Genomic DNA, 24,939 nt, shown 5'->3' with positions numbered 1-24,939 from the left:
TTCAGACACTTGTAGAATCGATGCCAAGGCGCATTGAAGATGTTCTGGTGCCTTGTGGTAGCCCAAAGCCCTATGAAGATGCTTTATGTTGATGTTTCCTTTATTTTGGCAGTTACCTGGCAGTTACCACACACTCAAGAGTTAAATAACAGGTAAGGCCTTTATAAAAAAATATAAAAAAAATACTCAAACTCATTCCAAAACACGGCAAATGTGAAAAACAAAAACTTGCATCACATTTCATGAATCAAAAAGTCTGTCATTTTAGTGCCTTGTGCGCACAATGCTGTGGGTGGGGTGCTCAGCTCTGCTACTCTTGGAGTCTGGGTTGGCCTGAGGGTCCTCCCCACCCTCCCTGCTCCTCTTACGGGACTTGGACAGCTGGGAGAAGAGGTCCTGCTGGTTCTCTCTGGAGCTCTTCATGCTGCACTAGCAGTAAGTCATGGCTCTGGTGACTGTTTCTCTCGTCAGAGAAGCCAAGCCACATCACCTCTCTCCCCCTATGCCTCTCACCATGGCTGGGCCTGGAGTAGCAGTAGAGGTTAGGGTGACTCTCCCTTCTCCAGCTCTGGCTGTGGCCAGGTTGGCTGTGGCCAGGTTGGCTGTGGCCAGGTTGGCTGGAGGCAGCAAGAGGGACACTGCACTTCTGAAGGGACTCCATGTTAGGCTCCCACACATCCAGCACCAGGTAAGACTGGATGTCCTTCAGCTCTAAGCAGTCTTTGATAGGCTGGGCCCTTGGTGCAGACACTTCAGACACCCAGAATGTCTTCTTCACAATGTGGACAACTGAGGGCAGCCATCCTGACCGAAGTGGAATGTTTTCTGTTTTCAAAGGAAGACAGATTTGTAAGTCAAGTGTTGAACAGGAGACAAAGCCACATGTATTTTTCCGTTATTGAATTACCTTACATTTATGCACGAGTTATTTTACAGACAAATTTGACTTTTGAACATTTAAAAAGCCTTAGCTTTCTTGCCCAGTTTGGTGATTATAGCTAGAGAAGAAGAGGATTTGTCAGGAGTCATTGTAACACACGTCTATATACATTGTCAAAATTCTAGAATATCACAGGAATTAATTTATGATGTCATCACTGGATTTTCCCATGTAAATCTTGTTTTGGCAACTGATAAATTTGCAGAACTAGAATGCTTGCATCAGAGGTCTAGAGTAACAATGAATGTGATGAGTATGATTCTTTATCCAACATTCCACCTTGATATGACACCTCTTGATTATCAGTCAGATCTTCAGTATTTACAAAAACAAAATACACAAGTTAGACATGTATCTGGCAGCACACAGGTTACTTGCAACTTTTTGTGCTTTCCAATAGTATAATTTCATCATAATTATGAGTGCCACAACTCTGAATGCCAATGGGCAGCGTTGCCTACTGGGACCGGGATGCTCTGTATGATTCAGAAATGCAGTTGTAATGGTCAGTGTTGACTCCTTTACCCTCAATAAGGAGAGTTAGCTTAAACAGTGGGGGACACAGGAAGGGAACACACACACACTCAGAGGCAGTAGGCCCAGAATATCTACATCTCTCCCCCTCTTGTGTGGGTGATCTCACACCTCAGTCAGCAGGAGAGAGCATCAACATGTAATTGAGCTCTCAAACACAGTGTCTGAGACTCACTGGACTCACGTCTTCCATAATGTTGCTTTCTGAGGGGAAGGAAATGCCTGAAAACACCTGAAATGTCTACATGAACTAGTAACTGCCCGAGCACTGCTTACAGTGCCTTCAGAATGTATTCACACTCCTTGACTTTTTCCACAATTTGTTGTGTTACAAAGTGGGATATAATGGATTTAACTGTATTTTTTTGGTCAACAATCTACCACTCAGGTACATTAACTGCCTTCTTGGTAAGCAACTCCAGTGTAGATTTGGCCTTTTGTTTTAGGTTACTGTGGCGACAGGTGGTTAGAGCATTGGGCCGGTAACCGAAAAGTTGCTGGATCAAATCCCCGAGCTGACAAGGTAAAAATCTGTCATTCTGCCCCTGAACAAGGCAGTTAACCAACTGTTTCTAAGCCATAATTGAAAATAATAATTTGTTCTTAATTGACTTGCCTAGTTAAATCGAGGTAAAAAAAAATATATAAAAAATGGCCTGCTGAAAGGTGAATTCATCTCCCATCATTTGTTTTGGCTCTGTCCATATCTAGCTTGTTTTTGGTCGCAGGTTCAGGAATGGCTGAAGAATTGCAACATTTCCCGTTAACTTTGCATTTAGCACCACTGGGTGATCTGAAAGGTCATAATCAATTGAGCAATAATATAATAATACTCCTAGCAAAAAAAATGTGTCTTTAATTTACAATCTGCCGAAGCCATGATAATAGAAACGTTCAGAACTTTTGTGAAACATCACAGCACAGTTGAAAAAAAAATATAGCAAATAGAAATCCCAAAATGGATGGTGTTCATAGATAAATGGGAGGGGTTGAGGGTAGCTGAAGGACTAAAGACAAGCAAAATATAACTGATGTAAAATATACCGTGTCCATAGAATGTATATAGTATGTATAAGATGGAAGTAGAAGTCTAATTAGGGGAGTGGTGGTAGGTTTAGGGGGAATAATAAAGGACAATATATATAGAAAACAAAAATATAAATATAATACAATATATATAGAAAACAAAAATATAAATATAATACAATATATATAGAAAACAAAAATATAAATATAATACAATATATATAGAAAACAAAAATATAAATATAATACAATATATATAGAAAACAAAAATATAAATATAATACAATATATATAGAAAACAAAAATATAAATATAATACAATATATATAGAAAACAAAAATATAAATATAATACAATATATATAGAAAACAAAAATATAAATATAATACAATATATATAGAAAACAAAAATATAAATATAATACAATATATATAGAAAACAAAAATATAAACGCAACGTGCAACAACTTCATATGAGGAAGTCAGTCACGCACTACAGTGTGCATCGTAACTGTATAATGACTAGAGTATAATGAATAGCGTGTGTATAGGAGAGAATAGGGTGCGTCCATCATGTGCGGTCATGTAATGGATCTGAGTGAGAGGCTTTGACACTGAGCGCTGGAACTATATAAAACCCCTGGAGGAGGGAGAGACAGTTAAGGACCATGAGGGGTGTGATAGGGTTGCAGAGGGTTACGATGCAGGGAGTGTTGATCATCTTTCCTCTTTACGCTGTTCCTTTGGAACCTCCTCTCTGACCTGTCAACAGGTCAGTCACACAGCGAATAAAGATCGGACTGAACTGTCTTAAGCTTGTAGTCTGCAATTTACTTAGAAATGTATGTGGTGTATTCAATCCAACTGAGATTAGGATGTTTCTGGAATATGGCAAAATAACATTGATCAGGATTGTTCATATGAGACCGCATGTTCATGAGCATTCTTTTACAGTAACATTGCTTTCAGACCAGTTGAGTTCACACACATAAACTCAGAAAAAAAAAAGAATCGGCCCTTTTCCAGGACCCAGTCTTTCAAAGACAATTTGTAGAAATCCAAATAACTTCACAGATCTTCATTGTAAAGGGTTTAAACACTGTTTCCCATGCTTGTTCAATGAACCATAAACGATTCATGAACATGCACCTGTGGAACGGTCGTTAAGCCACTAACAGTTTACAGACGGTAGGCAATTAAGGTCACAGCTATGAAAATTTAGGACACTAAAGAGGCCTTTCTACTGACTCTGAAAAACACCAAAAGAAAGATGCCCAGGGTTCCTGCTCATCTGCTTGAATGTGCCTTAGGCATGCTGCAAGGAGGCATGAGGATTGCAGATGTGGCCAGGGCAATAAATTGCATTGTCCGTATTGTGAGATGCCTAAGACAGCACTACAGTGAGACAAAATTGACAACTGATCATCCTGTCAGTGGCAGACCACGTGTAACACCTGCACAGGATCGGTACATCTGAACATCACACCTACGGGACAGGTACAGGATGGCAACAACAGCGAGGTACACCACGAGCAGCACAATCCCTCATCAGTGCTCAGACTGTCCGCAATAGGCTGAGAGAGGCTGGACTGAGGGCTTCTCGGCCTGTTGTAAGGCAGGTCCTCACCAGACATCACCGGCAACAACGTCGCCTATGGGCACAAACCCACCGTCACTGGACCAGACAGGACTGGCAAAAAGTGTTCTTCACTGACGAGTCATGGTTTTACATCACCATGGGTGATGGTCGGATTCGTGTTTATCGTTGAAGGAATGAGCGTTACACCGAGTCCTGTACTCTGGACCGGGATCGATTTGGAGGTGGAGGGTCCGTCATAGTCTGGGGCTGTGCTTGTTGTCATTGCAGGCAATCTCAATACTGTGCATTACAGGGAAGACATCCTCCTCCCTCATATGGTACACTTCCTGCAGGCTCATCCTGACATGACCCTCCAGCATGACAATGCCACCAGCCATACTGCTCGTTCTGTGCGTGATTTCCTGCAAGACAGGAATGTCAGTGTTCTGCCATGGCCAGCGAAGAGCCCGGATCTCAATCCCATTGAGCACGTCTGGGACCTGTTGGATCGGAGGATGAGGGCTAGACCATTCCCCCCAGAAATGTCTGGGAACTTGCAGGTGCCTTGGTGGAAGAGTGGAGTAACATCTCACAGCAAGAACTGGCAAATCTGCAGTCCATGAGGAGGAGATGCACTGCAGTACTTAATGCAGCTGGTGGCCACACCAGATACTGACTGTTACTTTTGATTTTCACCCTCCCCTTTGTTCAGGGACACATTATTCCGTTTCTGTAAGTCACTTGTCTGTGGAACTTGTTCAGTTTATGTCTCAGTTGTTGAATCTTGTTATGTTCATACAAATATTTACAAAAGTTAAGTTTGCTGAAAATAAACGTAGTTAACAGTGAGAGGGCGTTTCTTTTTTTGCTGAGTTCAGAGAGAGAGAGAGAGAGAGAATAAGGATAAACTACTTTTATTTCTCAGTTCATTTACAAAATGTACCAAAATACTCACAATATTCTCATTAACCCATAAAAGCTCATAGAGACATTGACTGGCAAGGTGTTGTAGTAGAGACTATGGCTAAATCAGATTCAGCACCGCATAAAACAGACATTGACAGTAGCCATGTCACACAGACCCAGACAGAGAGACATACAGAATGAGCAGCAGCTTTACATAAGGTCAAAGGTCAAACTTCACATCATCACATACAGTGAGCAGCAGCCAGTTTCTAGTTAAGAGCACAGGTTGTTTTGACATGTAGAATAGTTTCCGTAATGTGTCTCTCCCTTATTGTTTAAGCTTCCATGCTGGAATAGAAGCTGGGTAAAAAGAAAAATACACAGTCAGTGGAATTTACAGTATTTGAAGCACAGCAGAGAAGATAAATACCACATACATCTATACACACTGTAGAGACCAGACAATTGAAGAAGAAAAGTAGAATCAAGTAGAGTACAATAGAGTAGAATAGACTGTATGAAACCAAAGTGAAAATATTAATAGTGACAACCCAGTAAAGTAGCAAATCAACTAAGAGAGACGGACATAGTGAGAGAGAAAAAATCACAAATGATTCTGATTAGTCATGCATTAATAAGGTCATAATGGATTGGCTGAAATTACTGTGACTACAGGAACTAGATCTACTCATCTATAGCCATGCAAGTTGTTTACTAAGTCTAACATGCAATATCTAAACATGTTACGGTCTCATACACATATACACTATTCATGCACTGGCTGTGTTCAGCCAATTCAAAAAGAACCCTCTACTCAATCTAGAACTGCTCTCGAATCAACTGCTCTCGAATCAACTGCTCTCAAATCAACTGCTCTCGAATCAACAAACCATGTTATTTAACTGTGCTAAACTATTTCCTATTTACAATACAATACAAATACCACATGTTGGTCCACAACTACAGATATTGTTTTTACATACACTGTAGCATGCATTTACCTACCAATGAGTTCTTATATTGTCTCTGCACTGTGGGAAAAAAAGATTCTATACACAGTGTCTAATTGCCCATCATACGTTTATGATTATGAATCACGTATTGAAACTAATAGCATATACTTAAAGTCGTAATGAATTGATTCTTAGCATAAATTAGAAGCACTAATTACCTATACATATTTATAATGCTATTACTCTACAATAGGATACTGGAATACAGAGGAATATTGGCTAAGCACGCTTTCAGTGTCTTGTCACCTACACACCCACAGCTGATTAGCTGATTAGCTCGCCTACATACATCTATGAAACCAGCCAACTAACTGTCAGTCATGACAGCACACTACAAATCCAGGCACCAGCTATAATGCTTACTGCATTCTGTACACGTTTCTCACAAACGATCCTCTCGAAAAGAAAACACTTATGTCAGATTGCTCTCTCAGTCATAGTCGTGGTGTGTTCTCGGACAAAGACCATTTAACTCCGACAGCTCTAAAACAACACCACCGTTCTCACTCAACGCAAAGCGCATTTCTGACATTTGGTTCCACCGTTAACATAAAGGAGTTGAAAGGATTGTGTTGCTATGTATTTCCACGGTAGCTAAGTCATGTCAAAAGGTAGAGTAAGAACCAAAAAGTATTCTCGGTGCACTCCGTAGGTGCCGAAAAGGCAGAGTAAAGGTTAGACGTCTTCTCCATGACAACAGTGTCACATCGCGGTTGTTGTTAAGTCAATCTATCATTGGAATGTGTTGTGTCAAGCTTACAGCAACGACACTGAAAAGTTCCCATGCATTGCAGGCAAGTTGCAGTTGGAGAACCTGTGAATAAACTGTGTGCTTCGTGCCAACAAAGAAAAGGGAATCATCGTTAGAGAATATAGATATCAGAGAGTAGAACGCAAACAGTACAAGACGAAAAGACTCGGTAAGAGAAACCCCAAAATGCACATCCTAGAAAACAATGGTCCATATTTCATCACTGGCTCCACTTTTCATTTTGGTGACCTATGTTGATTGTTTGTAATTTTTCAGAACGCTTGTCACGATTATAATATAAAAAATAATGCAAAACATTTAAACACAATGTCTATTTACAAAAATAACTCTCTGTTTCAAATAACGAGCCTTGTTAAGTTCTGTTTCTAAGCAGAATCAAACACAGTGGAATCAGTCATTAAATAACTCCTCAGTCTTGGGGACAAATTCTTCCTATGGCTACAAAAATAGACATCTAGCTGGAAATCATTTGGACTGTCAAATTGAACACACCAAGTTGCATTTATGATAGTATTGTTTGTCTGTATAGATGTGTATAGTGGTCGTGGTTCCATTCACATACAAAATATAACCAATTGTAAGGAGAGAGAGAGAGAGAGAGAGAGAGAGAGAGAGAGAGAGAGAGAGAGAGAGAGAGAGAGAGAGAGAGACAGAGACAGAGACAGAGACAAAGACAGAGAGAGACAGAGAGTCATGCAGACGCAGACGAGAGAGAGAAAGAACCATCTACAAAGGAGACAAACATCCAATACATCAAACTCATATAATCAAACCCTCCTCCACACATCTTCTTTTAAACGTAAAAAGAGCATGCCACAACATAAACAGAAGGACAAGTGTTACAGGTGTAGCAGAGACAATTGCAGTGGCAATGTTCAAAGTGATTCAAAAGGAGGGGTAGGTTCTGGGGAAAAATCACATGCCCATTGGAAAGAGAAAAATCTCATCAGTGACTCAATATGTGCATGAGCTTTTCCCAATTCAACCTTTACAGGTTGTCAATAAACCAATCAACCATCAACCAATCAAATAATAAACCATCAACCGATCAATCAATAAATGTGCAGACATGTTCTGTGCTAAATTGTGTATTTCCATTGACGCCCATGCAGACACCGTACTGCCACAAACTCGGAGGCAGTCCCTGTTATAGGGAAACCGATTGAGTCAAACTGAAGGGCTTTAAAGAGAGAAACAAGATATTGCCATCCTTATCTTTAGAGTGGCTTAAACAGGTATATGTATTTCTCCTTGAGACTACTTCCTTGTTGTGTTGTATTTCCTGGTGAAAATGTCAGTTGTCAATGCAGTCCTCCTTGGAAGATGAAGCGAGGAGGAGACTTGACAAGGGCATCATGAGATAGGGGCATGGCATTGCCCATGTTGCCAGGGGAAACCAGCACAGTCATTTCCTGTACAGTGACTTCCGTTCTGTGTAGTCCTCAGGTAAACGCTCTGGAAAGGCTGGGGACTATCAGGACTACAAGCGCTGCCACGGCAACCACCGCCACCAGGTTCCAGCCTCCCTCGCACTCCTGGTGGCAAGAGGACAGAGGACAGGGTTCAAAGGTCACAGAGGTTATTCATTCACAAGTTTTAACACACATACAGTAACAGCTCCTCGAGTTTGGTCAGATTAGCTCAAACAACCCCTTCGCTTTGCATACACTTTGGACACATCTATTCCCTCAACACACATGTTGGACAAAGGACTATTTTGTGCCTTACAGCCCAATAATTTACAGTTCAATTGGGATACAGACCGACACAACCAACCTACACACTCTTTTGTGAGAAGAGAGAAGAATTGAGTGGTGTTGTTAGCTGCAGAGAGAGAGAGAGAGAGAGAGAGAGAGAGAGAGAGAGAGAGAGAGAGAGAGAGAGAGAGTGTGTGGGTGTGTGTGTGTGTGTGTGTGTGTGTGTGTGTGGTGTGTGTGGTGTGCGAGAGAGGGAGAGAGAGAGAGTTTAGCAGTGATGTCACCCTGGAGCCCAGTAAGAGGATCCCCCTGAGTGTGGTGTAGTGTACTGACAGCTTCTCGCCCACACACACACACATACACACACACCCACACACAACTTGTGGCCATGTCATCCTAAAATGGACGCTTGACACTCTCATTAAAGTTTCTGAACCCTTACTACTCACTACAATAAAAGACAAACACTCCAACTCAGGCTAAATGTCCCAAGGTAAAGAGCCATACCTCATTCTAAATGTCCCAAGGTAAATAACCATACCTCATTCTAAATGTCCCAAGGTAAATAACCATACCTCATTCTAAATGTCCCAAGGTAAAGAGCCATACCTCATTCTAAATGTCCCAAGGTAAATAGCCAAACCTCATTCTAAATGTCCCAAGGTAAATAGCCAAACCTCATTCTAAATGTCCCAAGGTAAATAGCCAAACCTCATTCTAAATGTCCCAAGGTAAATAGCCATACCTCATTCTAAATGTCCCAAGGTAAATAGCCAAACCTCATTCTAAATGTCCCACGGTAAAGAGCCATACCTCATTCTAAATGTCCCAAGGTAAATAACCATACCTCATTCTAAATGTCCCAAGGTAAAGAGCCATACCTCATTCTAAATGTCCCAAGGTAAATAACCATACCTCATTCTAAATGTCCCAAGGTAAATAACCATACCTCATTCTAAATGTCCCAAGGTAAATAACCATACCTCATTCTAAATTTCCCAAGGTAAATAGCCAAACCTCATTCTAAATGTCCCAAGGTAAATAACCATACCTCATTCTAAATGTCCCAAGGTAAATAACCATACCTCATTCTAAATGTCCCAAGGTAAATAGCCATACCTCATTCTAAATATCCCAAGGTAAATAGCCAAACCTCATTCTAAATGTCCCAAGGTAAATAGCCAAACCTCATTCTAAATGTCCCAAGGTAAATAGCCAAACCTCATTCTAAATGTCCCAAGGTAAATAGCCAAACCTCATTCTAAATGTCCCAAGGTAAATAGCCATACCTCATTCTAAATGTCCCAAGGTAAATAGCCATACCTCATTCTAAATGTCCCAAGGTAAATAGCCATACCTCATTCTAAATGTCCCAAGGTAAATAGCCAAACCTCATTCTAAATGTCCCAAGGTAAATAGCCATACCTCATTCTAAATGTCCCAAGGTAAATAGCCAAACCCCATTCTAAATGTCCCAAGAAAAATAGCCATACCTCATTCTAAATGTCCCAAGGTAAATAGCCATACCTCATTCTAAATGTTCCAAGGTAAATAGCCATACCTCATTCTAAATGTTCCAAGACCCCTTTCAGCTAAATCTGTCAGGGGCCATGCAAGAGAGAGAGGGATGGAGAAAGGGCTATGCCTCACTGCAGGCTGACCACAACACAGCATTCAGCTGGCTGGAGGTTGGAGGGAGAGAAGGTTTCTCTAAACCTCAGTTCCCTGGCTTCCTGGCTCCTGTCCCGCCTGTGGAGGTCAGGCAGGAGCAGTGGGTGTTGACATTAGCGCTGCGTCATCCATCTTGGCTCTAGTGGTAATCTCTGCACATTCCCAATGGAGACATGAAAGGAGCTGCGTGTCACTGTGTTTCCCTCGGATAAGTGTGACGGACCACTCAAAAAAAAGCCACCTTTCTCGGACGAAAACATCAGCGGAACAGGCGAGCAAGTGTGAAAGTCTCTTTCTTCTCTCTCCTTTTCATTTCTCTCTTACTCGCAGCTTTTCAAGTGTGGCGGCTGCTTGGCTGTCCCAAGCCAAGTTCTTAGTATTCTTAGAATCGGAGTCATTCCATTCAGTAGAGTCATAGTAAACATAGTGAATGGTGCATTTGGAGACTGCTGGGTGGGACTGAGTTATTGGACCGTCTGCCTCAGTGACTCCGCTAACTCTAAGGTTGACGGCCCACCTTCAGAGGAACAAAGCAGACCACACGGTACATTTTGAGCCAGTTTACCCCAACGGGAGCCAAGTCGCTGACATCTGTAAAGTATTTTCGCCACCCTCTATTGACATTTTGGTTCTAGCCCATTTGGTGTTAATGTGGCTTTGGATGTTTATTGTTCACCATAGAGGTTGCGTTCCTCAAACAGATTTAGTTTGATTGACAGATCAAGGGAAACGTGATTCTCAGAGGGACAACTTACATTGTAAGACATTGGTCTATTCCACTGCAATAGCTGGTCTTTCCAGCACAAGCTTATGCTTGAATCAGAGTCTTTATGTCAGTGGAATAAGGTACCCTTCCAAAACAGATCAGATCACTGTCAGAACTTTGAACTACGAACTCTAATAACATTTAACCATTAACCAAACCAGACGTACTGGCGCTATACATTCGCTTTCTACAGTATATCTGTGTGTGCAGTATTCTACATTCAGGCACACCCACAGCCAGAGGCTGAATAATCTGCATCTACAACAGACATTCAGCCTCTCTTAGAGGAAATAAGAGTTGACTATATATGATTCTTCTAGATAAAGAAAGGGCATGCCCATACCTGGTCCCCTCTAGGATGCCAGCTCCTCCCACCAGCACCATATCAGGGCCATTATTACAATCATTCCTATGAAGGAGATGGAGAGAACAGGGGGCTCAGACGGAGGAGTGCAGTTCTGGGGAGAAAACAAGGGATCGTGGGGGCATGAGAGAGGAGGAGGGAGGTGGTGAGAGAAATCACAAATCATAATAAAGTGAGACAAAAATGAAAGAATCACATATGGAGAGATGGATGAAGAGACAACAGATATGTAAATAAAACATCATGAGGTGATTGAGAGGTAGATAAATGAGATGACAGGCAGATAGACAGGTAGAGAAACCGATAGACAAGGACAGAGAGGGTGAGTGACAGAGAGGGAGAACAAAAGAAATAAAGAGACAGGCAGATTGATAATAAAAACCATATTGCGCAACGTTTTGTGGGGTGGTTATGGTAAACAGATTTGACAATATGAATGTGAATAAGTTTATAAATATGAGTTTTCAACAAAACACAGCCATGGCAACGATGAAGGGAGGGGAAAAACAGAAAGAGCATGGCATTAGAGCACATCAAAGATGGTTAAAGACAAGATGAACAACTTGTGTAATGGTTCTATCTTGTCATTTAAAGATCTCTGCCAACACTGAAAAGTGCTGCCTGTCACTCAAACGGTCACTCAGACAGAGAGAACCCTGGGAGTTGTAGGCAGCCCAGCAGTGTGGGTGAGGGGGTTTCGTCACAAGAGAAACTACAACTATGGAGGACAGGTGAGTGACATGAACTGCTGTGGTACTCAGGCTGGATGGTCTAAGTCCAAATTCTTGATAAGGAGACCACGTACACCCAATCAAATCATCAAGGGTAGAGTGGCTTGCTTATAAGCTCACATTTGTACACTATAATAACATGTGGGTTGATTAGTCTTTTTTGTTATTCAGTTTTCAACAAAACTCTGATTCAGAATTTCCTGGTTTTGATGGCATCAGAAAGGAAGAGGAAGAGAAAGAGGGTAGGGACCGGACTGTTTAGGTGGACACGGGGACAGACACTGGACAGGGCGACAGGACGCAGAGGACGCACACCGCCATTGAAGCAATGCATGTTGAGAAGAGGGCGGAAGAAGCCAGGGACCAAAGTCGAGGACACAAGAATAACTGACTACACCACTGGAGGCAGAGAGAGGACTGGAGGCAGAAAGAGGACGAGAGACAAGTCACGATTCCATGAGACATAGACTGAGCTGTTGCTACTGACCCACATGCACACAATACAGGCAGACAGACAGACTTGATGCTTGAGGAGAATGGGTTAGTTAGCGCAAGTGTACTGTAAATACAGGTGTGTATGTGTATAGTTGTCTTCTCGTTCCCTTCTACTTACCTCATAACCAGCTCCTTCACCACCATAACCCTTCTTATAACACATGTGTAGTGTTTGTCCCCTTATAGGAACACTTGTTTTCACCAACTCATACACAGAAGAGGCCATCTTTTGTCTGCCATTGTTACCAAAGTTACCAAAGTAACCTCCCTCCGACCGCTGACCTCTCACCTGTGACTTCCTGCCGCCCAGCCTCTCTAGCTCCACCCTGTAGTGATGCAGTTCCTGCTCCAGCTCCGCCCTCTCCTTCTGGCTGCAGTCAAACAGCCCCTGAAGTTCCGCAAGCTCCCCCTTCAACCCTTCACACTGGGAAAGAGAGAGAGAGAGAGAGAGAGAGAGAGAGAGAGAGAGAGAGAGAGAGAGAGAGAGAGAGAGAGACAGAGAGAGAGAGAGAGAGAGAGAGAGAGAGAGAGAGAGAGAGAGAGAAAGAGAGAGAGAGCATTTTCATCATCACATTGGCTTACTCTGTTTATAAGACTTGTATGTGTCTGTGTCCATACTTGTCTCTGTACTTGCGAGGACCTCTCCTCAGTCAGTTTGAGCTGGTCTCGTAGGGAGAAGACTTCAGAGGGTCCCCCGTTCCAATTGGTGATGGGCTTGCCATCAAACGAGATATTCTTCTGGATGGAGGCATCCACCAAGCGCCCACCTTGACCAGTCTGGGTCTGCCCACCCTGGGTCTGCCCACCCTGGGTCTGGGACAGGGTCATGTAGCCTCCAGCTTTCACTGATTCCTCATCCTGCCCAACACCCTCATCCTTCTGGTCTTCGTCCCCCTCCCCTCTCAAGGCCAGATAGACATCATTGGAGCTGTCATCCAGAGCAGAGAGATCATTCAATGTGTTAGCAATTTATAAGCATCATTCATCATGTGTGTGTGTGTGTGTGTGTGTGTGTGTGTGTGTGTGTGTGTGTGTGTGTGTGTGTGTGTGTGTGTGCATTTGCTGTGGTGTTGTTGATATCCGCATTGCAGTACTCGCCTCATTACTGATTCCCTCTCAGCAACATTTATTCACTGGGAGAAAATTATACTGTGGGCCAACAATAACTCTCACAGAGTTTAAACAGATTTAACTCTGTCCCCTGGGCCAACCACAACTCTCCCAGAGTTTAAACATTCATGACATAACAGCTTATATGGTCAGATCACCCCATTACACTACAGAGTACTTTGAGTGAACATAAATAATTGAAGCTTAAAAATTGATGAGCACTATCAGAGTACAAGAATAGAGTGCATTGAAGTAACTACTGTATTCAGTGTGATGTATTACAGTGCAATGCCGTGAAGGACCAACCACAGCTCTCTTTCATTCTGGGAAAACATGAGTCACTACTTCTGCCAATGAGTCTGAGATTTTTTCTCTGAGGCTAACATTGGAGAAGTGCGTTGTGTCTTTCATTTGAGTAGATCTGGGTTGGAAGAGGGACTTGAGAATGAATTCAATGAAATTTCCTTCCTAATACGATGTCGCCACAAACCAAGATCACACAACAAAAAGTTATTTTTCAAAAACAGGAAATGACTTATGTCAGGATACAGGATCTTTTTTTTATTTACATTTTTACCCATTTTTCTCCCCAATTTCGTGGTATCCAATTGTTTTTAGTAGCTACTATCTTGTCTCATCGCTACAACTCCCGTACGGGCTCGGGAGAGACGAAGGTTGAAAGTCATGCGTCCTCCCGCCACAGGAGTCGCTGCTGCGCGATGAGACAAGAATTTCCCTACCGGCCAAACCCTCCCTAACCCGGACGACGCTAGGCCAATTGTGAGTCGCCCCACGGACCTCCCGGTCGCGGCCGGTTACGATAAAGCCTCTGGTGGCACAGCTGGCGCAGCAGTACAGCGCCCTTAACCACTGCGCCAACCAGGAGGCCCCTGGATACAGTACCCTTACATACACAGGCTTCATCCTTACTAGTCTATGCATCCCAGAATTAGACGACGTTGTTTCCTAAGGCCTCACCCACATTAAACAATCCCTTCAAAGGGGACAAGAGGGGCTACGGTCTAGGGGGTGAAATGAAACCAGGCCTAAGTATGCTCTTACAGTAAGATCATTGATTTAATTTCCCACAGTGCTCTGCCGTGCTATTGCAGCCTGCTATATACAGTATAGCCACCTCAATATCAGGTCTGTATACAAGGAGCTCAAATGGAGATGTTCTCCTGTGTCTCGGTATCCCCTTAGATCAGAGTGGTGACACCAGAGAGCAGAGAGTGGAGGGTTTATAGGAAACTGTGTCAAGCATGTTATGTAAGAATGCAGTACTCACTGAGTACATAGAGTACTCACAGAGTATTGAGCTCTTTGATGTGCCACTGTCAGCAGCAGGACGTTAGCCCTCTGGATGGGTGTGTGTACCATGGAGAGATCGGCTATGAAATTGTGTGTGTTTGTGAGAGGAAGAGGTCAGTGTCTGTGTGTTGGAGGTACTGGGCTATGGCTGGAGGTAGGAGGTAGACTGCTAATTGCCTAATACTTAGCCTCCCTCTTTAGTTGTAAATTATTCATATTCACCAGTAGACTCGTCTACTGTGAGTCATCTTCACTGAGCTGTGTGTGTGTGTGTGTGTGTGTGTGTGTGTGTGTGTGTGTGTGTGTGTGTGTGTGTGTGTGTGTGTGTGTGTGTGTGTGTGTGTGTGTGTGTGTGTGTGTGTGTGTGTGTGTGTGTGTGTGTGTGTTCATCTGATTATAACCTGTTGTTGACTGTTTGTTTATAAACAGGTGTTGGCTTGTTGTGCTGCCTGTATTATGTATATTTTAAGACACATCTGGTGTATTCTCAGGTGCACAATCACACACGTGCATGCACAGACACAGACACATGCATGTGTGATGCACACAAAAAGTACGGTTGTGTTTGTTTCTTTGTATTGGGGAAGAACGCTTTTACTGATACAGGTATGTCAGTCCTCCAAGGTCTTGCCATTTCGATGCATGTATACTACTGTTGGCCAGTAGGGGGCATTAGACTTGTTCACTTCGCACTGGGACCAAATGCGATCCTGCACCTGTGTGTTCTCATTATTGAGAGAACTTTGGCTTCGTTCTCCTGTTTCATCATTTATTTATTTTTCACCTTTATTTAACCAGGTAGGCAAGTTGAGAACAAGTTCTCATTTACAATTGCGACCTGGCCAAGATAAAGCAAAGCAGTTCGACACATACAACAACACAGAGTTACACATGGAGTAAAACAAACATACTGTAATTAAACAGCAGGGAGCAGGTTTCGAACCCTCGACCTTCGAGCCCGAGGTCCGGCGCGCTATCGACTGACCGCTTATAAACCCAGGGTCGTTACAATACAGTCAATAATATGGTAGAAAAATAAGTCTATATACAATGTGAGCATTTATCCTGTGTAACAGGTCAGTTCAGTGCTAAAATACACTGAATAGGACAATATAGCTTTGTAACTTGCCTGTTGAAGTGAATGTAATGGTTTTGAACAACATAGTATAACTTGGTACTAGACAAAAAGCGCATGTCAAGTGTGAAATGTAATGATGGCGGTGCATTCCTTTGATCGAGAAAAAAAAGAGTTGTTAACTGGGTAAGACACGCCTGACAACATCCTAAGGGTTTAGAGAATTTAATGTTGTAACTGTGATGTTTAAGAACCTTGTAATTGTTGTACTATAAATGTTAGAAAAACAGTTTTTGGCTAGCTCCGGTCAGCTTTTGGCTAGCTCCGGTCAGTTGGTTGCTAGCTCCGGTCAGTTGGTTGCTAGCTCCGGTCAGTTGGTTGCTAGCTCCGGTTAGCTTTTGGCTAGCTCCGGTCAGTTGGTTGCTAGCTCCGGTTAGCTTTTGGCTAGCTCCGGTTAGCTGTTTGCTAGCTCCAGTCAGTTGGTTGCTAGCTTCAGTTAGCGATATGGTAGCTTGTTCAGTCATTTTCTAATAATTAACATTAATCTCATTTGCAATATTCTTGTCTTTCTATTAACCTTTCTTACACGGAGTGAATGTATTTTGAGCATGGGTATAATATAACTTCTAATGAGTTATACCACCTTAAAGGCTTGCATCTTTTAGAGTCTCCCATGGGGCTATAGTGGGCAGCAATCAACTACATAATTATAATCTAAACAGGTGAAGTAAGTTAAGCGTAAATGTGTTTGGGGTATAAATGTAAAGAATTTGAAGATGTGAATTGGATTGAAATGTAATATTTTTGATGTATGTTTGATATGTGTATGAACGAATATGTCAGGGGTTTATGAGACAGATTATTAAATACACTTTAACAACAACAAAAAATGTTGAAACACAACGAAAAGACAGAAAAAGACGATTTGCCCTTGAGAGAATGTTGAATAAAATAATCGAGAGAACCTTTGAAAGAGAAGCCACGTTCTCCTGTTTCATAATTTATCCTGTGCTACAGGAACTATCATCTGCTGCACCAGTCCCAAAACTGGGACCTATAACACACACACACACACACACACACACACACACACACACACACCTCCTAGTTATGTTACAGGGTGTATACTGTAGGAACGAGATCACACTCACACATCCAGACGACCAAGGAAGAAATGTCTTGGGGATAGAGATGGAAGAGACAAAGGCTTTAAAAAGCCTCTTACGTTTACCTGTGTGATCTTGTCTTATCTGTGGACTGACAGCTTGTTACTGATACATCAGACCCCAGACAAAAAGTTATGATAGATGATCTGCAGACAATAAACAGACGGTAGGTTTGTAGAGCATTGTGGGGGTCCCCAGACATAGAGAGCCTGTGACTAATTGGTCGGCAGCTTGTTCGACTGGCTGCTCGGCCACTCACCCGGCTCGCTGCTGCTGTAGCTGCTGCAGTTTGTGGCTCAGCTGTTTGTTTTCGTCCTTCAGGGTCTGACACTCGTCTGAAATCGCATGACACTCCGCCGTCAGCTGGCTTACCTCACCTGGAACACACACACACGTACACAGGGTCACATGAGTGTGTGCTGTTTTGTCTTGGGTGTGTGTTGGGGTGGGAAAGTTGACGCACTGAACCATGTTAACAATAAGTAGTCATGGTAACAGATTCCACAGGAAAGGGTGTGATATGGCGAGGAAGGTAGTTGAGGTTTTGAACAACACTGGTTCCACCATGGCCCTGTAACATATTAGTTTAGATAAGAGTGTGAAATGTGTTCAGGTGTAACAGAGTTAAGAACGTGACGTAAGCTCACTCCACAGCGAGCTCAAAATATCTGCCAAAAAAAGCTATCCAATTGGTGTTTGCGAACAGAGGTTCACTAGATCGAGACTGGTATGAAACAGGGACAGTGGAGGACGCTACAGTATACTGTTAGCAACACACAGACGTTGGTTGAGAGGCTCAATCCTCCCCTGGATGAAGGTGGTCAATGAGTGTGGGAGAGTTGAGGATGAAGTCTGAAAATAACCAAGTATAAGCTTACCTTTAAACACGACAGCACTATAGCGCCAAAGAGCTCCTCTTACAGGTGTTATAATTAGGAATGTTGTTTGTAATGTTGCTGGGCAGCGTGTGTTTATGTGTGTATACCTAAACGTGTGCACGTGTGTGTACACCTGAAAGTGTGTATGTGTGGGTGGCTATGAGAGAGGTTGCCACTTCTTGTTCAAGATCCTGATGTATGGCTATAATAACAGCCTACTGTGTTTATGTGACTGGGTGAGGTACAGTACACTTAGACCTAACACTGTATCTTGAGCACAATCTCATTGACCCTTTCTGAATCCCTGTTTTCCTTTACTTTTATAGTCCTAATTCTGTCTCAATACCACCTTCTCCCCCGCCCTCCCTCCCTCTCTCCCTTTTCTTTCCTCCCTCTCTTTTCTTCCCTCTTTCTCTCTCTGGCATTAGCCCTGCTGTTACACAGGCTAATGAAAGTCATGCACAGGCTGGAGATGCACGAGGATAGAGTACTGTGAACTGCCAATATAATACAGGTCACACACAGAGAGAGAGAGAGCCTTTGATCGAGTAACCCTGTGTTACTCATTCTGCTAGATAATATGTTATGTCCTCATTATACTGAATACATAAAGTAGGGAGAGAAGAAACCAGAAGAGGTTTACAACACTGAGGAGGAATGGCCAGGGGGGAGAGAGAGACAGAGACGGAGAGAGACAGAGAGAGAGAGACAGAGAGAGAGAGCGCGCAGTACCCAGGCTCTCTTCTGAAAATAACCAATTGAAAAAAGCAGCTCTGGAAAAATATGGGACTTTAACTCATTTATATCTACTATTGGGTTGGTTTTGTGTAGGGCAGAGTTGTTTTTCTACTTATTAGCATTCAATTCATATAAAGGAGTAGCAGCCATAACAAATGAGCACATTGAGACAGAGAGCACAGTACAACTTTTAAAAGCTTTCGCCTGCTTTCTGGACTTGAGGGGTTTCAACATTAGAGTGTTTGAAGGAGGAATCAGTTTTCAGTCTGCATCATCCCTACAGAGGCCAAGACAGATTGCGATCCTCATTTTCTCCGAAACAGTTTGTTACTCATCAGGTTGAATTTATTTTTATTGGCCTCTTTTATTTAGTCTGGGGAAACCCATCGAGACCAACGTCTCATTTTCAGCACAACAATACAACAATAGAGAAATGATCACTCTAACAAATTTTTATTTTTTTTACTTTTACAAAAACTACAAATTACAACTTTCAACATTACAACCACAACAATCTCTTCATTCACTCAAAAGAACTGCAACTCTCATTCAACACATCTAATACTCGAGCCATTAACTACCCTGGTGGCACCAGAGAATCAAGAGGTAAGGAGTTCTGCAGCCTATCCAACAATGGGGGGCATTAAACCTGAAAGGGGATCTACCTAGATCGTTACGGACTAGCGGAACCGCGAGAGAATCAACCCATCAAACAGAAACAGAGGCTGTTGGCTTTCCTCCCTCTTGTTTGAGTACACACGGTGGTGCTGTGTCATTACCATACTGTCCTAACAGTATAGTGGTGACACCTTGAACTCTCCATGCGTGACTTCACCAATAACCATAAGCCTGTGATCAATAACACTCATAAATCCTCTAAACATTGCCGAAGTGTGTTTTAATGGAGAGGTCTAAAGACAAATCTGGAAACCCTGGAGTCACGATGATGACTCCCAGACTGTCTCGTATTTACCCACAATTCTCTGCTGCTAAGAAGGCCTCTCTGCCAACTGGACCTGTTGAGTCTATTGGATCCGGCCTACAGTTTTAAATGGATCATATTACTGTGCATACTGACTGGGATTTTCCTCATCACTGATTGGTTTCCATTGCTTCAGTGTTATGTATGGAGTGGTGTACTGGATGGGCAGGGAATGTGTGTGGAATGGTTGTGTTTTGAGTTTGTGTACGGGGTTTAAGCAGTGTTGCAGCTTGTGTGGTGTTGTAGTGGTTAGTAGTTTGGGTTAGATGCAGGGTTAGTGAAGTATATAGTATGATAGTACCGTCAGTCTCTCCCTCCCTCCTCATGCTCTTCATACTGATTTCAGCCCGCAGGGTGGTGATCTCCAACTCGTACTCTTGGGCCGTGGTGCGGAGACGCTGCAGCTCGGCCCTCAGACGACACAGCTCCTCCTGCAGGGAGGCGATGTCGTTCTCCCTCTCCGCTGCTGCCTCCTCCCCCGCCTGCTGCAGAACCAGCACCTCCTCCTGGGCAGACCTCAGCTCCTCCTGCACCTCCCCCAGCTCACTCTCCTTCTCCTCCTCCAGAGAGTCCATCTCCTCCTGGACTGAACGCAGCTGAGCTAGAGGGGGAAGGAAAGGAGAGAAGAAGAGGAGAGGAGAGTTCATGTCAATCTGTAAATCAGAACAGACAAGCAATGTTGACTTGTACTCTGTCAAGGGCATTTTGTTTCAGGAAGGTCTGGTAAACACTCTAGTGAACATGTCCTGGCTGCAAAGAGCAGACACAAGAGCTGAATGAGCCAGGGATATGGGGAGGAGAGTGAAGAGGGAGAAGGCAGAGGAGAGGGACAAGGGCATTAGCTCTGGTCTGGGCTTTCTATCTCTAAAGTAGAACCCCTGTCGCCTCACCTCTCCTCATTAATCACACACACACACACATACTTTACTTTTAAAGTGAATTAGAGACTGATGTGTTTACAAAGACATGGCCAGAGCTCAAGAGGCCATGGCTATATGGCAGTGTCTGCAGACCAGCTCTCTTACCACACACTGCACAGAGGAACCACACACCTAGATTACTTCTTGGACCACAACATTACGAAGATGTACAGTCTGGGCAGTTCTGGCTCAGACAAAGCTACTTACTTACTTAGTTATAGTGTGAGGTACAGTATAGTATTGTACTGGACATAGGCTTGTCCTGGGTTAGGGACAAAAGGCTCACCAGAGCAAGAGGGCAATTCTTGAGCACTCACGCAGTTGTACAATACGTTCACATTCTCCTCTTCAGAACTTTCCTTACGGGAACATCAATCCCCTTCTGCCTTAATGTTTACAGTAATTCAGCCAATCACATGGCCTCTCTCTGACGTCACATGGCATTCTGCCTTGGGGTTGCCGTTACGTGGAGCACACCATGTACGGAGAGTTCTCTCCCTCTCTCTCTCCTTCTCCCTCACTGTAGATGGGAAACACTGGTGTCGTGTGTGTACAACAGCAGAATAACAAAGCCAAATGAGCTAAGACAAACTACCCTACCTCGGCCTACCCCCGCCCACCCCACCCCCAGTCTGCATTCCAATAGGAGTCATGTGGTGAGTGTCACTGCAAGGGGGGAGTGCTGTGCTCCCTCTCACCCCCCCCACGCACCCTTACACTCAGGCACCTACATAACCCCATGTTTATCCAAATGCTGAGCCTGGAGACTGAGCATCTTCTCCTAAGGTAGTGACATCATGACAAGGCCTCTATGTCGTCTGGAGCCACTGTCCTTCCTGTAACTAATGATGTCTGGTGCACAGAATGAAATAGAACAGAGTAGTAATATATGGATTTCTATGGTCTGGTGTCTCTCTGGTCACGTGACATCATTCAGACGGTGGCCACCAAGTCTCCTGAGGTTGAGCACCATTGAGATTTCAGCCAATCATGGAGCTATACCAGACGTCTTCCCAAGCAGACACATTCTCTGAATGGTAATTGGCACTAGATAAGCCTGTCATTTTAGACCATATAACTATGGTGGGACTAAGTCATAAGAGAATAGATATAGTGTAATATTCAGCTATGTGTATTAGAACCCTATAGCGCTTTTAATATTGACTCTACTTGGAACAATTTATTATAAAACTTTTGTTTAAACCCTATAGCATTGTCAAGTGATGGGGACAGTACAAATAGACAGAGAAGGATATTGTGTCCAATCCATGTATCTCTTAAAGTTGTCCTCTCTCCACTATCATGAGACCCTACTAGGAGACAAAGGAGTGGGGGGGATTTTAAAAGTTATGTTCATCTATAAAAGTTATGTTTATTGTTAACTTTTCCTCAGCCAATACACTATTTCATGAGACAGTAGGGGAAGATAATGGTGCTGTGCTCATTTATCAGAAGTGGAGAGAGGAGAGGTTGTGTATAAGGGTGTGTGCGCTTGTGTGCATGTCTGTGTGTGTGCATACACGCTTGCGTGCGTGTCTACCTTGCAGTCTCTGGATCTGTCTGGTAAAGCTCTCTGCCTGGTGAGCACTAGCCAGACGCTCATCTTCCAACAGATCTGAGACAGAGGAAAGAAGGAGCGAGGGGAGGAAGAGAATGGGGGGATATGAGAGGAGGAAATGTACAAGAGGAGGGAGAGAAAGGGGGAGGAGAGGAGGAACAAAGTGAGTATGCATGTGAGTCAGCAGAATGGATCATGGGTGAGTTGGGGGCAGGGACAACTGGCACAAGAACCATGACAGCTGAGCAATAGGACCTCCCAACCCTCTCACAACCCAGCCGTGATGTCACAATGAACTGAACACCCAGCATGCAATCATGGCTACAGCTGTCACACACAGTCTCACACACACAGGCACACATACACTCACACTCACTCACTCAGACACACACAATTCCACACACTAACACAAATACAGTCACACTCAGACACAAACTCTTCACTCACACACACACTCACTCTCACAAACAGCAACTCACCCTGGATCTCCATGAAGCTCTCTTCATGTTGTTGAGACACCTCCCTGGCCTCCTCCAGCTCCAACACCAGCTGCAACACCTGGGACTTCAACTCCTCCAAGTCATCCTCCTCTAACATTACTCCTTCCACCTCCTCCTCCTCCACTTTCACCTCCTTCTCCTCTCCCTGGTCCTCCTGCTGGCCCTTCTCTCCGTTCCCCACCTCCACCTCCTTCTCTTTCTCCTCCTTCTCATCGTTCTCCTCCAGGGTCTCCCTCTCTTTGGCCGTCAGCATGTCCACAATGCCAGGCCTCTCCACCTTCAAGTCACATGTGTCATCTAGAGAGAGAGGGATGGGGGAAAGGAGAGATAAAGATAGATAGTGTGTGAGAGAGAGAGAATTACTACCTCGGTAAACAGCTTAGTTTGCAAACTCCTTTCATACAGAAGTCTGCATTGGCTTACAAAGTAGTAGCAGTATTTCTTAACACATTGACCGCTCTTCATATTATACCTCCTGGTGTTTGGTTCAACCCCCCACCTCATTGCTTGTCTAGGCTTTGAGTCTCTTACCCCAACCCCCTGACCCCCAGCCCCCACTCCACCTGCTGCCCCCCGGTATGATCCTCACCTGGTGTCCACAGAGACACCCCCCCCAAAGACTTCCCACACACACTCGTTATTGCCCACACAGTCCACCACCTGAGATTGCTGTCATCAGACCAAGCAGAAGACTGCTGAGCAACTATTCAAGTAGTGTTACCTGTTCTACAGAGCCATCTAGTGGGAAAACAGTGGAACAGTCAGAGAAACTCAGAGGAACTTAAAACACTCAATACACTCTATGGAGCTATATATGTCTCTTCGGAATCATCTAAAATAATGCTGAGTCAGGCGAAGAAAGAATATTTATCTTTTGATACAATTGAGTCATTGCATTTGCAATATTTGAGGTAGACTGCTTTCTATGTTAAAGAGATGATAGAAATCACAAGGACAAAAACTCAGAGTGCGAGAGAGAGACAGAGAGGGAGAGAGAGTAAGAGAGAGACAGAGTCAGAGAGAGAGAGCGAGACACTCACTCTCTCTCTCTTGCAGTGCATGCTGGGAGTTTTTTGGAGTTTGAGTGTTTGGTGTGGAGGGCTTCGTCCTAACTAACTTGATTATTTTCTTGGACTTTTCTTTCAATTTTATTTTTCTATGGTGGAGGGTTAATGCAATATTTGTTTTAGCGGTATCCACAGTTTTTTCAAAGTTAGGGTGGAAGAGGACAGAGTAACTTTCCTGGGGTTTGGAAGGTGTGGTGTGCACACGATGGCTTCTCAGTCTAGCGCGGAGGAGACGCTGTCGATACAGCATGGATTCAGGTGTGTTCCTGAGAACGGAGTTAAGGTGGAGGAGGTTCTGCTCGCGGTCAGTGAACAGGTAGGAGCTGAATTTATACATTCTGCTTCTAGAATGAACAAAGCTGTGGTTGTGTTCATGAAAAGGGCTAATTTGGTTGGTAGGCTAATTGCTTGCGGAATATTTGTAAGGGATGTGTTGGTGTCAATTTCACCTCTCTCTACCCCATGGACAAGAGTGGTAGTTGCAAATTTGCCTCCGTTTATTACGGATGACCAAATCAGGAAAGAGCTGAGTCGTTTTCGTAAGTTTGCTAGCGGTTTTCGTGTACTGTCACCAGGCTTTCAGGCAGATGCCGTTAAGCACGTTGTTTCATTCCGGAGGCAAGTGTTTATGTTTCTGAACAACAATGAGCAACAACTAAATGTGCATTTTAAAGTGAGGCATGGGGAGGGGCTCTATGCAGGGTTTGCCAGCACAGATTTGTTTTGAGTATGGGGATTTGGGGCATAAGAGCTTTGCGTGCCCACATAAAGCCTGCAGACAAGGTGAGGGTACGAGCGCCAGTGGGGGAAATCGAGGTCAAAGTGCAGGGGGTAAGGAGATGCAGACAGCAGAAGCTTGGCCTAGTCATGCCAGGGAAGGTGGTGTAGACAAGGCTGGGCCTAGTCAGGCTAGAGATGATGGTGTAGATGAGGCTGGGCCTAGTCAGGCTATGGATGGTGGTGTAGCGGGGGCTGGGTCTAGTCAGGCTAGAGATGGTGGGGTAGCTGAGGCTGGGTCTAGTCAGGCTATGAATGGTGGTGTAGATAAGGCTGGGCCTAGTCAGGCTAGAGATGGTGGGGTAGCTGAGGCTGGGCCTAGTCAGGCTATGGATGGTGGTGTAGCGGGGTCTGGGTCTAGTCA

At 43.8% G+C, this 24,939-nt stretch overlaps 1 protein-coding gene across 3 annotated transcripts in view; it reads right to left on the bottom strand.

Annotated features, from left to right (window-relative positions):
• Window positions 1–5,858: 5,858 nt before the first annotated feature.
• LOC139378648 (coiled-coil domain-containing protein 136-like) overlaps window positions 5,859–24,939 on the bottom strand; it is a 58,073-nt gene continuing 38,992 nt past the window's right edge. Inside the window, exons 3-10 of one of the 3 annotated variants that reach the window (XM_071121002.1) lie at window positions 22,711–23,028; window positions 22,214–22,288; window positions 20,055–20,354; window positions 17,415–17,532; window positions 13,112–13,421; window positions 12,783–12,917; window positions 11,247–11,361; window positions 8,177–8,304 (exon numbers count right to left, since the gene is read on the bottom strand). In XM_071121002.1, coding sequence (XP_070977103.1) covers window positions 11,257–11,361; window positions 12,783–12,917; window positions 13,112–13,421; window positions 17,415–17,532; window positions 20,055–20,354; window positions 22,214–22,288; window positions 22,711–23,028 — 1,361 coding nt within the window. In that variant the 3' untranslated portion in view covers window positions 8,177–8,304; window positions 11,247–11,256. Of the gene's footprint in view, window positions 8,305–11,246; window positions 11,362–12,782; window positions 12,918–13,111; window positions 13,422–17,414; window positions 17,533–20,054; window positions 20,355–22,213; window positions 22,289–22,710; window positions 23,029–24,939 lie in introns of all 3 variants that reach the window. The other 2 variants (XR_011628313.1, XM_071121003.1) reach the window with 2 other exon arrangements.

Source organism: Oncorhynchus clarkii, chromosome 21 (genome assembly GCF_045791955.1).
Source record: "Oncorhynchus clarkii lewisi isolate Uvic-CL-2024 chromosome 21, UVic_Ocla_1.0, whole genome shotgun sequence".
Lineage (NCBI taxonomy): Eukaryota > Metazoa > Chordata > Actinopteri > Salmoniformes > Salmonidae > Oncorhynchus > Oncorhynchus clarkii.
This window is presented reverse-complemented; position numbering and strand designations above follow the sequence as displayed.